Below are 14,109 nucleotides of genomic sequence, written 5' to 3'. Positions count from 1 at the left end.
AGTGGCGAGCAGGAATGTCCTTCTCTTGCAGAGCCGAAATTGCAAGTCCACCTCCCAAAACTGAATAAGGATGAAGATTCCTCTCAGGCAAAAAGTGCCAGGACAGAAAGGTCTTGCTACCCGTGGAGTGCGCTGGGTGGCCCCTCAACTGCACCTGAGATCACGAGGCTACGAGCTTTCTTTCCCGGGGAAGAGGGTCTCGGGTTGCCCTGTCCTGCCTTGCTTGCCGGATCCCATCCCGAGGGGCTGCCGTCACCCCAAAATGCCCCGTCACCCCAAAATGCCCCGTCACCCCAAAATGCCCCGTCACCCGCCTGATCAGCGGGTTCTGCCCGCGAGCTGCGCGGCTCTTAGCAGCACTACGGCGGGCGGTTGGATATTTACGGTAACTGTCGCCGAGCTGCCCCGGCGTGGCGGGGACGGGCGGGGACCCCGGGCAGGTGAGCGGCACCGAGCCGGGGCTCCGAGGCCACCACGGGGGCCAGCTGGATGCCGTGGGGGTCCCCTCGGGACCGGCGGAGGGACGGGGCTGTGCCGGGTCCCCCCGAGCTCCGAACCCCGCCCGGTGCCGCAGCCGGGACTCGCGGGGGCTGTGCCGGACAGGAGCTGACCTGGCCGTGTGCTCGGCTGCGGGGTGACCGCGGGCCCTCTGAGGGCTGTTGGAGTGGGGCAGAGATGCTTGAGGTGTCCGCGGACAGCAGCAGGAACTAGGAACGTGAGAGGGGCATTCGCTGCGTTTGACCTTCCCTTGTCCTGGGGACAACAGAGACATCAGTCCCCCTTTCTTTCCTTCAGCAGTGTCGTAGCTCTAGTCGTATGACTAGAAAATCTTACGGCTAAAGAAAGAGAAGGTTTCCCAGTCTTTTCAGTAAAGCAGTGCTACGTCCTTGGCAGGAGGTGGGTTTGAGAGTCTGGGACAGTCACCCTCTCATGCTATAGGGAGATGTGGAGGAAGCAAAGTGCCTTGTGATAGTAACGAGAAAACTGCTGCACTTCATCCCCAGCAAGCTCACTCAGGGTCTCCTGTGGCCCCTCTGACCCCCTGATGTTTCCAGCTGTGGAGAGCCCTCAGTGCTCTCCAGGGCAGGGGTGAGGGGGAAGAGTTGTCATGCTGCCCCTCAGACGCCACTGGTGTGAGCTGTCCTGCCACACCTGGAGCGTTCTCAGCATTTTCCTTTGGTTAATACAGCACCAAAGTAACGAGCAGAAGAATCAGACTAACACCAACCAACTCCTGCAGGGCTTCACTAACAACAGTGCTGTGAAGGGCCACCCAAACCCAGACACTTACGGGGCTGTGAATTCCCCTGTCTGCCAGGTCATCCACCACCAGCAACGTGCTCCCAGCCCAAAACACTGAGTTCAGGAGGGCCCTGATGCAGAGGACAACTCACCTGTGTTTGTAGCTGATCACCATGTCACCATGGATCCTGCATCTCTCCAGTCACACTCTGAAGTCACCCAGTGCCAGGACTTCACCCGCTGCCTGCCCCTGCAGCTGTCCCTGTACATCCTGGGTAAAGCTGCTCTGATTTTCCCAGGGTGGTTTCCCTTGGGGGTAAGGAATGGTCTCCAGTGTGGACAGGGGTTAGCCAATCTGTCCCTTTAATTTCTCAGGGTTTTTGGATGAAAAATCCCTCAGTGCCTGCTCTGATGTGAACAGTTACTGGGCTTTTCTGGCGGGAGCAGTCAAAGAGGAACGCGAGTGTCGAGCCACAGTACAGCAGGATTTCCTGCAGCTGAAGGTATGGCACCTGGGCTCCTGCAGTTTAAAAAGAGGGTGTTTTCCTGCTGCTTAAGAGTTTACATGGAGATACTTGTACTAGAGGCTGCCTCCCAACTCTGCCAGTCTCCATCCACAGAGCAAAACCAGGTGACCTGTTCACACTGACTCAAGTAAGCACAAGAGAACAGCTTTTACTGACCTTTAGAGAGCCTGTGACTCCAAAAATGGATCAAAACATTCTTGTCACCAAGAAAGCAGAGTTTGGTCACAATGAAAATACTGGACTTCTTAGAATAGTGGAAATTGGGCAGAGCTACAACAGCTCCCTGAGGCAGCTCAGAAATGAGCTTTATTTGCTCTGGAAAGGGCAATGGAAATGCAATGTCTCTGTGAGGAGTGGAAGGTGGTGCTTGGGACACAGGAAAGCAGAATTCATGGAAAAGGCTTGTCCTGGTTAGCAGGACACTGAGAAAGGTGTACAGGTACATCCCCCAAGAGACAATTTGGAGCCTTTGCATGCTTTGATTTGTGAAGCGAGCACAGAACCTCAGCTCTGTGCTAACCTTCAAAGAAGGCTTCATGGAAGGTTTCACATGCTCAAAATGAATCTTAAATGTCGATCAAGGTGTTTTGAGAACCTCTCATCTCAGTGGGTTTGGGTTCTGAACCAACTGAGTGCTCACCAAAGATGAGACGCACTCGAAATCTTGCTGATGATTAAAAGCTTAAGACTAGAGTTTGGGGGGAAAAAAAGCAATTACTTTTCACAAGAAGTTAAACCTTTAGACAGACAAAGTCATAAATGCAAGGCAGGTCTCAAACAACAACAAGGCAGCGTGTGCAGCTCAGCTGTGCACGTAACTTCAGCATCCCATGGACATCCTGAAGCATCAGCACATGAGCAGCTTCCCTGGTGTGCACGGACTCTGCAGTTATTGTTGCCTCAACTGGTTTGTTCCAGGAGCTGTGTCCTAGAAAAACCATCCCAAACTATGCTAAAAGAGTCACTGTGCAAATTCCACAGTTAAATGAAAAGGGTGTTGTCACTGAAGAGAAAGGCAACAACCTGAAGAGACGCAAATCATCAAAGGTATGTCGGAAGCTGTTTGCCTTCCATGGATCCTGCACTTGAGTATTTGGGGAGGGAGAAGGACATGTCTTGGAAGACAGGACACTTCCAAGACACTTCTTGGAAGACTGTGAATTTAGAGTTGCTTTACTCTTCTCCCACTTCTGCTTCTGGCTTGCCCCATCATGAGGGGCTTGCTCAGCACCTTCTCACACGAGAGGGAGTCAGCATTCCCAAATTCCTGCCTCATCCTCATGCATCCCCAGTTGCACACAAAGCCCTGAGGCCAGGGGTGCTGCCAAGCCTGGGCCTTCTGCCTGCAAAACAAAGGGTGCAACTCTCAGGGCTTCAATTTTTGCCATGGAACATGGCATGGGAATAACCCTTGACTAAGCAAGGACTTCCTGCACTCTGGATGCTCCTCAGCAACCCTTTGTGTCTCTGTTGGGCTCATCACTGTAGTGGGGACCAGTGTGTTTAATTCTATTGAATAATGCTGCATTTCTCCTTCCCTCAGTTACTTTTCCCTATTTTTCTTTCCCTCAGACAGAGGAAGTCAGTCTGCAGGCAGCCTATCGTAATCTGAAAACCAACAACATCCAGCTGGAAGAGAGAAATGTCTTCTGTGGCTCCTACAATACCCGTGTCCTCATGGCCCAGTGAGTAGATGCCTGGCTGTGGGGCCAAACAGCAGCTCTAGAAACCCTGTCCCACTCCCTGTGATCCTTCTGTGAGAAGGCATGGCTGGGGAAGGGTCTCTCAGCATCAGTGTTGAGGAATCTCCGTGTCAAATCCATTGTTTTAATAAAGATACCAAGAGAAGCTGTTTTTAAAGGCAGATGGGTTAGCAATCCATGGTGTATCACCAGGGCTATGAGGCTGGGAATGAGCCTCTTTAAGCCCACCCCCCTGATACAAAGTTGGGTGTGCAGAGCTAGGACTGTGGTTGTGGTGCCCTGCAAAGGATTCACCCACTGTTGCCCATCAGGTTGCTCAGCTGAGCACCAGAGAAATGCCTCTCTCAGCCTCAGAGCTGTTGTACCTTGCAGCTGGCCAAAGCTCATCTCAGTCACTGTTTCTTACCCAGGTCAGACAAAAGAAGAATGATCCATTACAGTGGTGGCAGCTTGGTGGCCGTGGCCTCTGCCAACCAAAGAGTGAGGCTGCTCGGGGTGCCAGCAGGGAAGGAGGTGCCTGCCCTGCTCTATGGCCACGCTGGGAGCACCAGAGCTCTCCACCTCAGTGAGGAGAAGGGGCTCCTGCTCACTGCAGACTTGGACCTCAGCATCAGGTGAGCTGGGGCTGTGCCATGGGGTACCAGCCCCTTGGCAAATCTAGGGAGAATGGAAGTATAGGGGTAAAAATTTAACACTAAGCCAGACCTGAGCATTCCAAATTCTCTGACACCTCAGTGGAACAACTCCTGGTTTTTACCTTGTGTGTGTGGGAGAAGAGTTGGGCACATTATGTATTAGACAGTCATCACAGAATCATGGAATGGTTTGAGTTGGAAGGGACCTTTAAAGGCCATCCGGTCCCACCCCCTGCCATGGGCAGGGACACCTTCCACCAGCCCAGGTTGCTCCAAGCCCCGTCCAACCTGGCCTTGGACACTTCCAGGGATGGAGCATCTACCAGCTCCCTGGGCAATCTTAGAGGTGGCATCTCTGACCTCTCTGAGCATCTTATTAATGAATAAGATGAATAAGCCATCAGTTAAATTGGTCACTGTCTTCCCCCTTTGGTGCTGCTCTGTAGGTGCTGGAATATACACAGTGGTGCCTGTCTGAAAAGCTTTAATGGTCACTATGGGACAATCACCTGCTTGGATTTACACAAAGAGCAGTTTGTGTCAGGAGCTGGAGATGGGATGGTGAAAGGTGAGAGCCAAGACCAGGAGCTTTCAGCCAAAGGCCAACAGTGGAGGATAATGGGCAGAGTACATGGAGCTGTGAGGAGTGTGAGTATGGAAGGAAGTGTGTCAGCCAGAGGGTGAATCCCAGTGTCCCATATCTTTCCTTCCAGAAGAGCCAAAGCTGAGACACACAGTCTCTAGCTGTCTCTTTGACTGATTCTCATAATTTCTGCTTTTATTCACTATTAATGCCTTTGTGGCTATAATGCCAGCCCAACTCCTGGGCAAGTGCTATCAACTTTCAGCTTTGCCAGAGGTTTCCTGATAGAATAAGGATGGAAAAGATGTGCTATTTTCTGCACTTTACATTCAATTCTTCTGACATGAAATTACCCTTTTTAAGTCAACACTCAGCTCCACACAGAGCTGCAGGGACAAGGTGTGACTGTAATTCCAACAGTATTTTTGAATTCAGATTGTACTCAGCAAAACTCATCATTTGGGCAGATGTATTTTTAATATTTCTCTACTTTGCCCCTAACAGTGTGGAGCCTGAAGAGTGGGAAATGTCTCAACACTCTGATGCACAACAGTGCTGTCTGGGCAGTGAAAATGGACGGGACCCACGTGGTCAGTGGGTGTGAGCAAGGGCTGGTGAAGGTCTGGTGTGCTGACACAGGTGCTCTGATCAAGGTGAGCTTCTTCTTAGGTGGATAATTTTGTGCTAAATGATCAAAAATCTGTGCTGGTTTATCATAGTTGTGTTTTTTTGCTTTTGCCAGAGATTTTCTAAAAAAAGAAAATAATCCCCCAAAAGAATCCCAAAAGAAGTCTAAACCAATAAAAGAGATCACAAATAATTTAAGAACTGACTTGCAAACAGCTTGATTTTAAGGCAGGGTTTGATTTGCCTTGCTTCACACCCACCATTATTCATTCTCTCTAGATATGTTCATCTCTGCTCTGGTACAAACATTCAGAACCTGGGAAGAGGGTGGGAGGGCTCGACTGACTTGTGGCTGGAGGTATTAAAATGTGGAGGTATCGAAATTTGGAGGCCCAAAATGTGAAACCTGCTCTCAGAACCAGTTTCTAAAGCTGAAGCAGCTGAGTTACTGCTCAGCACTGTAAGGCTTGAGGCCAGAGTCCATAAATTACCTTATCAGGCATCCAGAATTAGAGAATCACAGAATCAGTGAGGTTGGAAAAGACCTCTGAAATCATCAGCTCCAACCTTTGACCCAACCCCACCTTGTCACCCAGACCATGGCACTGATGGCACGTCCAGGCTCTGCTCAAACCCCTCCAGGGACGGGGACTGCACCCCCTCCCTGGCATTATGGCCCTTAGCATTAGTCCATATCTGTGAAAGGAGTGAAGCTCCTTACCTGTGGGGAAGAGAGTTGCAAATAGAGAGATATCTCAAATATCTCAGATACCCCATCTCCAGCCTGGCTATTGCCAACTGAACTCATCTGGAGGTGGGATATCTGAGATACTGTTCCTGGGATCACAAAGGTCTTGGTGCAGTAACATCTATTTATCACATGTAATAAAGATGCAAAATAGATGTTAATTCCATGCTACTGGCTCATTGGTGTCAACAAGCTCAGAATATTTCTTTTAAGTGACCATAAGACTAACACAGCTATCCAGAGGGTGCACTGCTACAGTAACACCCAATAAACAACACATTATAGGGCTGGAGTCCTGAATGCCATCAGATACCTCAGCAGCTCTGCTGACAGTGTTGCACCTATTTCTTTTACTTTGCAGACATTAGAGAAGCACCAAGGCCCAGTGAGCTGCTTGTCCTTTGATCAGTGGCACCTCCTCACAGGAGGCAGCGATGGATTTGTCCTGGGATGGAGCATGTTGGGAAACCTTAGGAAACGCCTAATGGCTTTCTTCCATCCTAAGTAGGAACCAGATGTGTTTCAAGTTGTAGTCAACAGTGTACTAAACCTGCAAAGAAAATGCATCCCTTATAGGAAAAGAAAATGCCTCAACCAGCTGTCAGTCTTAGCCTTTGAATTATCCTCACTTTCAACAGTTTTCATCCTAAAGGCTGTGCCAGGCACCACGTGATCACAACCAGCATTCCTCAGTTAAGACCTGCAACACCCTGAAATGCAAATCCACAACCACTTGTTCTCAGACAGGGATGACTAAAGACTGAGGGTGCATAGTCCAGTATTCCAAGGATCCCAACCTATGTGCCAGAGGGTATCACACTGCCCAGTCAGGAACACACTCTGTGTTGGAGGTGGCCCAGTTTCATGCTGAACCTGACCATTTGTATATTCTGCCATTTTCTGATACTTTAATTGTATATAGAACTGTGAAAACCATAGAATCATACTGTTTTCATTGACTTTCCTACAGAAAACTGAAATTTAAAATGCAGCAGATGGCCAGAACCAGGCTGGTTGCTATGGGGAGCACAGAATGGTAGAATCACAGAATGGTTTGGGTTGGAAGGGACCTTAAAGATCATCTCCTTCCAACACCCTGCCATGGGCAGGGACACCTTCCAGTAGAAGGATGCACTGGGCTGGTTGATTTGGACCTGGAGTGATTCTGAAGGACTTCTCTGGTAGAGCTTTTGAGTGTGTTGATGAGCTCCTCAGTTCAGCCCGTTGATGGAATCAGAGCTTTGCATCTCCTCCAGGACAAAATGAAAGTTGCCCGTGTCTCCCTGTGAAAACATGAGGAACGTGCCAACCCTTACCTGCTGTGTTTTCAGGGCAGTTCTGTCTCTGGAGTTCCTCTACCTCAGAGTCATCAGTGGCTGTGCTGATGGAAAGATCCGTGTCTTTAACTTCTTGACTGGGACCTGCCTGAACGTGCTGGTGGTCAGCAGCAGTGGGGACCCCCTGTCTTCTCTCCATGTGGCAGAAAACAGGTTGGTGACAACAGCTGCCATCGGTCTCTGAAACAAATTAGGTAGATTACACTGTAATTTAAGGAATTGTGTATTTTTCCTTCTCACAAATAACTTTTAAAGGGCTCTATTACTTATTGACTGCTTCACCAATCTGTTTTTGTTCACAATGGCTAAAAAGAGATATAAATTGTTCATCCAGCAATGCACAATGTCCTGCTTCTATACAACCTAAGATACAGACCCAACTGTAAAGCTGAATTCAGAATCCAATTTTTTTAAGAGGTTGGAGAATCAGGCCAAGGCCTGACAAAGACTTTCCCTGTCCTACAGCCTCCTTATAAAAGCCATTAATGGAAAATTCTTCCAGGTTCCTGCACCATTAATGAAAGGTAGTTCCCAGCTTTAGTGGAAGCAATAGCTAAAACACTGCTGTGTTTTCAATGCTGGTTTGGCCACAGCTCTAAAACACGGTAACAAATGGGCAGCTGTGAAGAAAACTAATTCCATCCCAACCAGACCCATCACACCTCTCCAATCTACACTTTGACATCCCTAATAATATGGTATTTCCAGTTTCTTTTAGCACTGCAGTGATATAGCTCAGCCCACTGTTGACAGTTTTCATCCTAATTATTTTAAAACTAATTTTGCCACAGAGCTGAACGAAAGGAGCCTCAGAGAGTTCACGCAGAGCACAAGTTAAAATGTGCAGTGTCTGACTGATGGGGCTAATTGTGCTGCTTCCTTCCCCAAGGGATGGCTATCTCAGCTCTGGGGTTCTGTGTTGCACAGAAACAAAGGGGTCCCTCAAGCAGGGACTGACGTATCTGTGGTACTTGTGCCTTTAATGGCTCTTCCTTCTCTTCTCCAGGATGGTGATCAACTCCCCAGCCAGGGTGTTGATGTTCCAGTTCCAGGATGTCACGTGGGACTATTCCTTACCTGCTGACAGGGAGGTGAAGGAGAAGGAGAAGGAGAAGCAGCCCAAGGGGAAGTCGAGCAGATCCCCAACTCGGCAGCAGAAAATGAGGAGCCAGTCAGCAAAAGGCCGTGGAACATCTAAATGTATTGCATTCAACCTCTGGCTTTTCTAAAATGAGTTAGAAATGACTCCAAGGCCCCATACCTTCATCCCAGTCAATACACACTCTCTGCTGTTTGCAAGAGCAGTCTGGTAGATGTGCTGCTGCATTTCAATGGTGCTGTCATTTTTAGGCTCCTGTAAAACCTTTATGCCTTTTTAGAAGGGTTAGTATAAATACAACAGATTTTTCAAGGCAGGCACTGTCATTTTCCAACTGAGTAATAGAGAAATCAGTAGTAGTATTCATATTCTTACAGCTGGTGGGCATGGAAACACACTGCTGATTCAGGGCTTGAATTATTCATTAAAAATACTCTAGAAAGTTATAGAACACCTACATTCAGGATCTGCCATCACTGGGAAATGCAGCTGCATATAAACAGACACCTTTTAAATTGTAACGTAGTGATGTCATTTTTTTTTCAATCAGAGTTATTAAACGCAGAATGTACCACAAATCTTCCAGCTCCACAATCAAACTGGATATTGCAAATGATCTGATAGGCTAAGAAAGCATTTATGCTTTTAAGATGCCATCAGATGCCAACCTCCTGGATGCAGCTCTATGTGGAAAAGATAGGACCTCTGCATGGAAAAGATAGGACCTGAGGGAAAATCTGGAGCTGTGTCAGGGCAGGCTCAGGTTGGATCTCAGCCAAAGGTTCTTCCCCCAGAGGCTGGTTGGGCACTGCCCAGGCTCCCCAGGGCAGTGGGCACAGCCCCAAGGCTGCCAGAGCTCCAGGAGGGTTTGACAATGCTCTGAGGGACAGGGTGGGATTGTTGGGGTGTCTGTGCAGGGACAGGAGTTGGACTGGATGATCCTTGTGGGTCCTTCCAACTCAGCATATTCTGTGGTTCTTTGATTCTATGATTCTATGATCTACAGCTGTAGAAACAGGAAACAAACAAGGAGTGGACTATATTTTAACTTTAGTGGCAAAAAAGCATGGGTTGTGTATAGATAATATGTTTTAAAATCAACATATGAACTCTGTAAGGTTTTGTAGTAATCAAGTGTCCTTGGATTATTTCTAATACTTATATATTTAGAAGCTGTGATAAGAGCAAAACAGTAACAAAGACCTGATATCTTATCAGTTGTGGAGATTTTATGTAATAAAGAAAAGTGTATCATCAGCAATGTTTAGAAATGGTTTATTCTTCTCTTTGCCAGCTCCCCCTCGTGAACTGAAGAAATCAGCAGCTAGCCAGCAGCCAGGTAGGACACTAATTCCTCAAAGAAGTCCACTAAGAGAAATGAACAAATTAATCCAAAGATAAAGGATGTCTAGAAGCCAGGCCCATTCTGGGTGACAGGTCTGCAGTGGTAAAACTGATCCTGCAGAGCCTGGGGTGGCTATAGGAGCTGCTTCACATCAATCAGACACACAGGACAAGTCCTCAGCTCAAGCTGTAGGGCTCTGCTATCCAGGTTTTCAGGGTCTCCTATTTTTTGTTTCTTTTATCAGGTGTAGGAGAATTCAGCACCAAATTAATTCAGGCAGTTGGTATTTAATCAATAGCAGCAACTCAGAATTGTTTAAAATGATACATAAATTGTGTCGGCCAGCAAAGACATGGCAACCTGAAACTTGAAAATGAGACAGAACTGAGATCACAATAGTGTCTGTGGCCATGTCGCATTTGTCTCCTTTAGTTTTGATCAGGTGCTTTATTCAGAATCTGTTGGGATCTTAAACTTTCAGACATACTCTGACATCTTCTTTCAGAAGAGCTGTACCCACTGAAAGGCTCTAGCCCCAAACTCCTGGGGTTGGTAACACAGTTACCAAGAGCTCTAAATTCTGTTAATTTAGAGAAACAAGCAAGATTTTCATTAGTTTTTTGCTGTATTCTGCCTTTCTGCACTGTAAATGTTCTCTGAAATACACTTCTAGAGGGCAGAAGTTTCAGGTAGCCGGTCTGGAGGAACAGACTTGCATTGTGAAGAAATGCTATGTGAAGAGTGTGACACTGCAAAGCCAAATGACAAATGAATCTCTGTGGCAAATACGTGGGTCTGAGTGTCTGACACAGTCTGTGCCATTGTCCACAGTTAGTTCTTAGCCAAGGACACCATCACACAGTCCCACAGTCCATCCTGGCGTGTGTCACACAGCACAGGTCACTCCATCACCCCCTGAGCAGCAGAGCTGGGCTATGAAAAGTCTCATGATTCCCAAGAGCAGCTCTGAGTCGTGATGGTTCCAAGTGATTCCCAGATGCTGGCTGATCAAAGATTTCTACCAGCAACTGACTTGTCTTGAAGCCTTTTCCCAAAGCACAGACTGTAGGACAAGAAGGGGGTGCACAGGGAGAGGTGATGGGGAACCTCACGGCTTTTAGAAAACATGGTTTCAAACAAGGTGGGAACCAAACCATCCACACACAAACACAATGCCTGTTACAGAATCTGGCTCTAGTTCATGGCAAGGGACACTTCACAGCTATCCAAGGCAGAATTCCCTCCTTTGGCAGTGTCACAGTGAGGCCAAGGATGAGCAAACAGCAATGGCACCATTGGTTTGCAGCTTCCTACGCTGCCTGTTCTGCAGATAAACGTGGCCTGCCCACGTGTGTCAATCCAGTCCCCATCCCTGGTCTCACTCAAGTGCTGCCCTTCCAACAACTACCACAAAAACTATCCCCAGCTCCAAATGTATTGCTTTATTTTTGGACACAGATGGTGAACCTGAACATGGCCCTTCTCTCCCTGCATCTGCACACCCAGATGAGGCAGAAGACACTTTGCAGCCTGTAAAGAGGAGAAGCCCAAGTCATCCAATGTCCCCTTCAAAGCTCCTCCTAACAATCAGCACACTGCAGAACACCTCCAAGCCAGCCCTAGTCAGCTCCAGCACTGAGCACTCTGCCAAAGCCAGGGAATCATGGAAATGTCCACGGGAACGTCAGCAACAAGGCCCTGGAAAGGTACCAGTGTCCAAAACCCCTCTGCAACACAAAAAGGATCAGACAGAGCAGCTCCAACGAGCGAGACTGCACAGTGACTCTCTGACTATGAAAACAATTTCTACACCCTTTGAAACCAAAATGCTGTGGCTCAAGCTGAAAAATTCCTTGTATGGCCCCAGTGTGAAATCCTCCATCCCTGCTCCCTGTGTTGTACGTCCCAAGGCTTTGCTGGGAGAAAGCAAAGTTCCCGGGGGCCGTGGTAAAGCTGTTCCTCTCCCCAGAGACAGGGTTCAGTTCACTGATCTCTGTACAGCTTCTTCTGAGCTGATCAAACCAACAGCAGTGAGAAATGAAGTTTCCAGGAGGATAAAGCCCTCTCGTTCGTATAATCCAGACCCTTTCCGGAGGGACGGTGGGTTCAGGCTTCTGACAGCAAAGCAGGCAGATGAGGCAGCTGCTGCAGCCCAGTGCCAGGCACAGCAGACAGAGCCCACAGAAGATCAGGAAAGAGCAAGGCAGAAAGCCTGGTTAAGGAAAGTTAAAGGCCTACCTGTGGATTCTTTTACTGGGGAGGGGAAAACACCTGTTCCTGAACTTGGGTATAATGTGTGGGTATAATCCCTTAGTCCAACTAACAACCACTGCCTGAGGATTTTGGTGTCCAGCTGAGTCTGCCATGTCAAGACCCTTGTGCTTTCTAAAGGTAAAAGACATCCCCAGTGTAAGTTTTCCTAAGAAATATTATTGGTATATCCAGCTATTTCTCAAGGCAGCAAAGGGACCGAGCTCTGTCCTCGATTTAACTTGCTACACCTGCTGTTACAACAGATGTGACACTGTTTGACACTAACACAGCTGTGTGCAAATAATAATAATAAAAATATCTTATTAGAGTTCATGTGGATTGATTGGAGTGTCTAAGATGACAGTGTGTGGATGGAAAACTGTCTGAGCAGCTGAGCCCAGGGGGTGGGATCAGTGGCACGAAGTCTAGTTGGAGGCCAGTAACTAGTGTGTAGTCCAGGGGTTGATATTGGACCTGATTTTGTTTAATATCTTCATTAATTAATGCCCTGGCTGATAAGGAGCCACCCAGGAGGAGTGGCTGCTATCCCAGAGAGGTGCTGCCATCCAGAGGGACCTGGACAGAATGGAGACAAGGGCTGAGAGAGACCTGGGGGAATTCAGCAAGGGGGAACACCAAGTACTGCCCTGGGGAGGAACAGCCCCACAGCACCAGGACCCGACTGGAAATCAGCTTAAAACTTAATTCTTCTTCAGTATAAAATAAAGGTTAGAGTTTCTAGTTCCCCATTTTTTGTTGATAAATGCCTAAAACTGTACTTGGTTGTGGAAGGTACCCTGCCCATGGCAGGGGGGTTGGAACTAGATGATATTTAAGGTCCCTTCCAACCCAAAGCATTCCATGAGTCTGTGATTTCCACTAATGCTCAGGACTTAAATTGCCTTGAGCCAGGAAGACAGAAACCTCTCTAGTTGTCCAACTTTGAGTATTTAGGCCAGCATACCAGAAATTTCTTATTCTCTTGCATTAGAGGCTTAAGACAGGCCACTCCTGCCCACGGACATATCAAGGGACCTTTCAGCTGCAGTTCTGCTTTGAAATGAAAGCCTCTGAAACTCTCCATACAGTGGGGTCGTGATTAGCTTTGATTTGTTTATTTTAATGTCATCTTCAACTCTCAAAGCCTGGGATTAAGCCAGACCTTGCAATCGTGTAAAATAACAAGAGGGGGGCTGTTAAGTGGCCTGGATCAGCACATCTGTGCCACTGGGACTGTCACTGCCTGAGGGGGCTTTGCCTGGCTCTGCTTTCCAGGCAAGAAGCAGCAAGGATTTCACAGGCAGCCACAGGATGGCACTTTCTCCAAAGAAATCAGGCATAAGGCCAGCCAGAGGTCCTTTGGCACAACCCCCTGGGGAAAAAAAAGCATCTCCTAGAGAGAGAGTGATGGGAAAATATTGCAGAAAGGCTGCTGCCTTCTTAGCCGTGCTGAAGTGAGGAGGATCAGAGGGTTTTGTTCCTACTCGGAGTTGATAAATCAGCACCTCCCTCCAGGTGTGTGGGCTCAGGTACTTGGAAGATGCTACAGCCAACAGAGGTGTTGTGAGATCACCTACAGGGCAGTGCTGGACCAAGTCCTGGGATCAGCTCCAGCTCAGCACAGCAGCTGCAAAGTTGGGAGAGGTTGTCACAGAGGCACTGGAAGGGAATTAACCTGTGGCAAGATGTCACATGTGGCAGGTGAAGTCACAGAGGCAAATGAGAGGAGGTGGTTTTTCATAGAATTCCAGAATGGTTGGGGTTGGAACAGACCTTAAAGCTCACCCTGTCCCACCTCCTGTCATGGGCAGGGACACCTTCCACCAGCCCAGGTTGCTCCAAGCCCCGTCCAACCTGGCCTTGGACACTTCCAGGGATGGGGCAGCCACAGCTTCTCTGGGCGACCTGTGCCAGGGCCTCCCCACCCTCACAGGGAACGATTTCTTCCCTATATCTCATCCAAACCTACTCTCCATCAGTTTTACTACATTAACCACTCACTTCCGAATT

The 14,109-nt window shown here is 48.2% G+C and overlaps 1 protein-coding gene across 6 annotated transcripts; it reads left to right on the top strand.

The window, feature by feature from the left end:
- Positions 1 to 367: 367 nt before the first annotated feature.
- FBXW10B (F-box and WD repeat domain containing 10B) lies at positions 368 to 12,383 on the top strand. 6 transcript variants are annotated; one of them, XM_051797491.1, is made up of 13 exons: positions 368 to 440; positions 1,319 to 1,517; positions 1,618 to 1,745; positions 2,688 to 2,816; positions 3,342 to 3,454; positions 3,883 to 4,086; positions 4,554 to 4,675; positions 5,195 to 5,343; positions 6,427 to 6,569; positions 7,397 to 7,555; positions 8,409 to 8,602; positions 9,796 to 9,840; positions 11,305 to 12,383. In XM_051797491.1, the coding sequence occupies exons 2-13, from the start codon at positions 1,424 to 1,426 to the stop codon at positions 12,150 to 12,152; spliced, it is 2,328 nt and encodes a 775-aa protein (XP_051653451.1). In that variant the 5' UTR covers positions 368 to 440; positions 1,319 to 1,423; the 3' UTR covers positions 12,153 to 12,383. The 6 variants fall into 6 exon arrangements, with proteins under 6 accessions (XP_051653451.1, XP_051653455.1, XP_051653452.1 ...); XM_051797492.1 differs by lacking the exon at positions 368 to 440 and adding an exon at positions 449 to 715; XM_051797490.1 differs by lacking the exon at positions 368 to 440 and adding an exon at positions 733 to 897.
- Positions 12,384 to 14,109: the final 1,726 nt, after the last annotated feature.

The sequence above is a fragment of the Manacus candei genome, unplaced genomic scaffold (assembly GCF_025592945.1).
Source record: "Manacus candei isolate 608988 ecotype Guabito, Panama unplaced genomic scaffold, ASM2559294v1 h1tg000047l, whole genome shotgun sequence".
Lineage (NCBI taxonomy): Eukaryota > Metazoa > Chordata > Aves > Passeriformes > Pipridae > Manacus > Manacus candei.
Note: the sequence above shows the minus strand (reverse complement) of the source record. Positions and strands in the feature narration are given on the sequence as shown.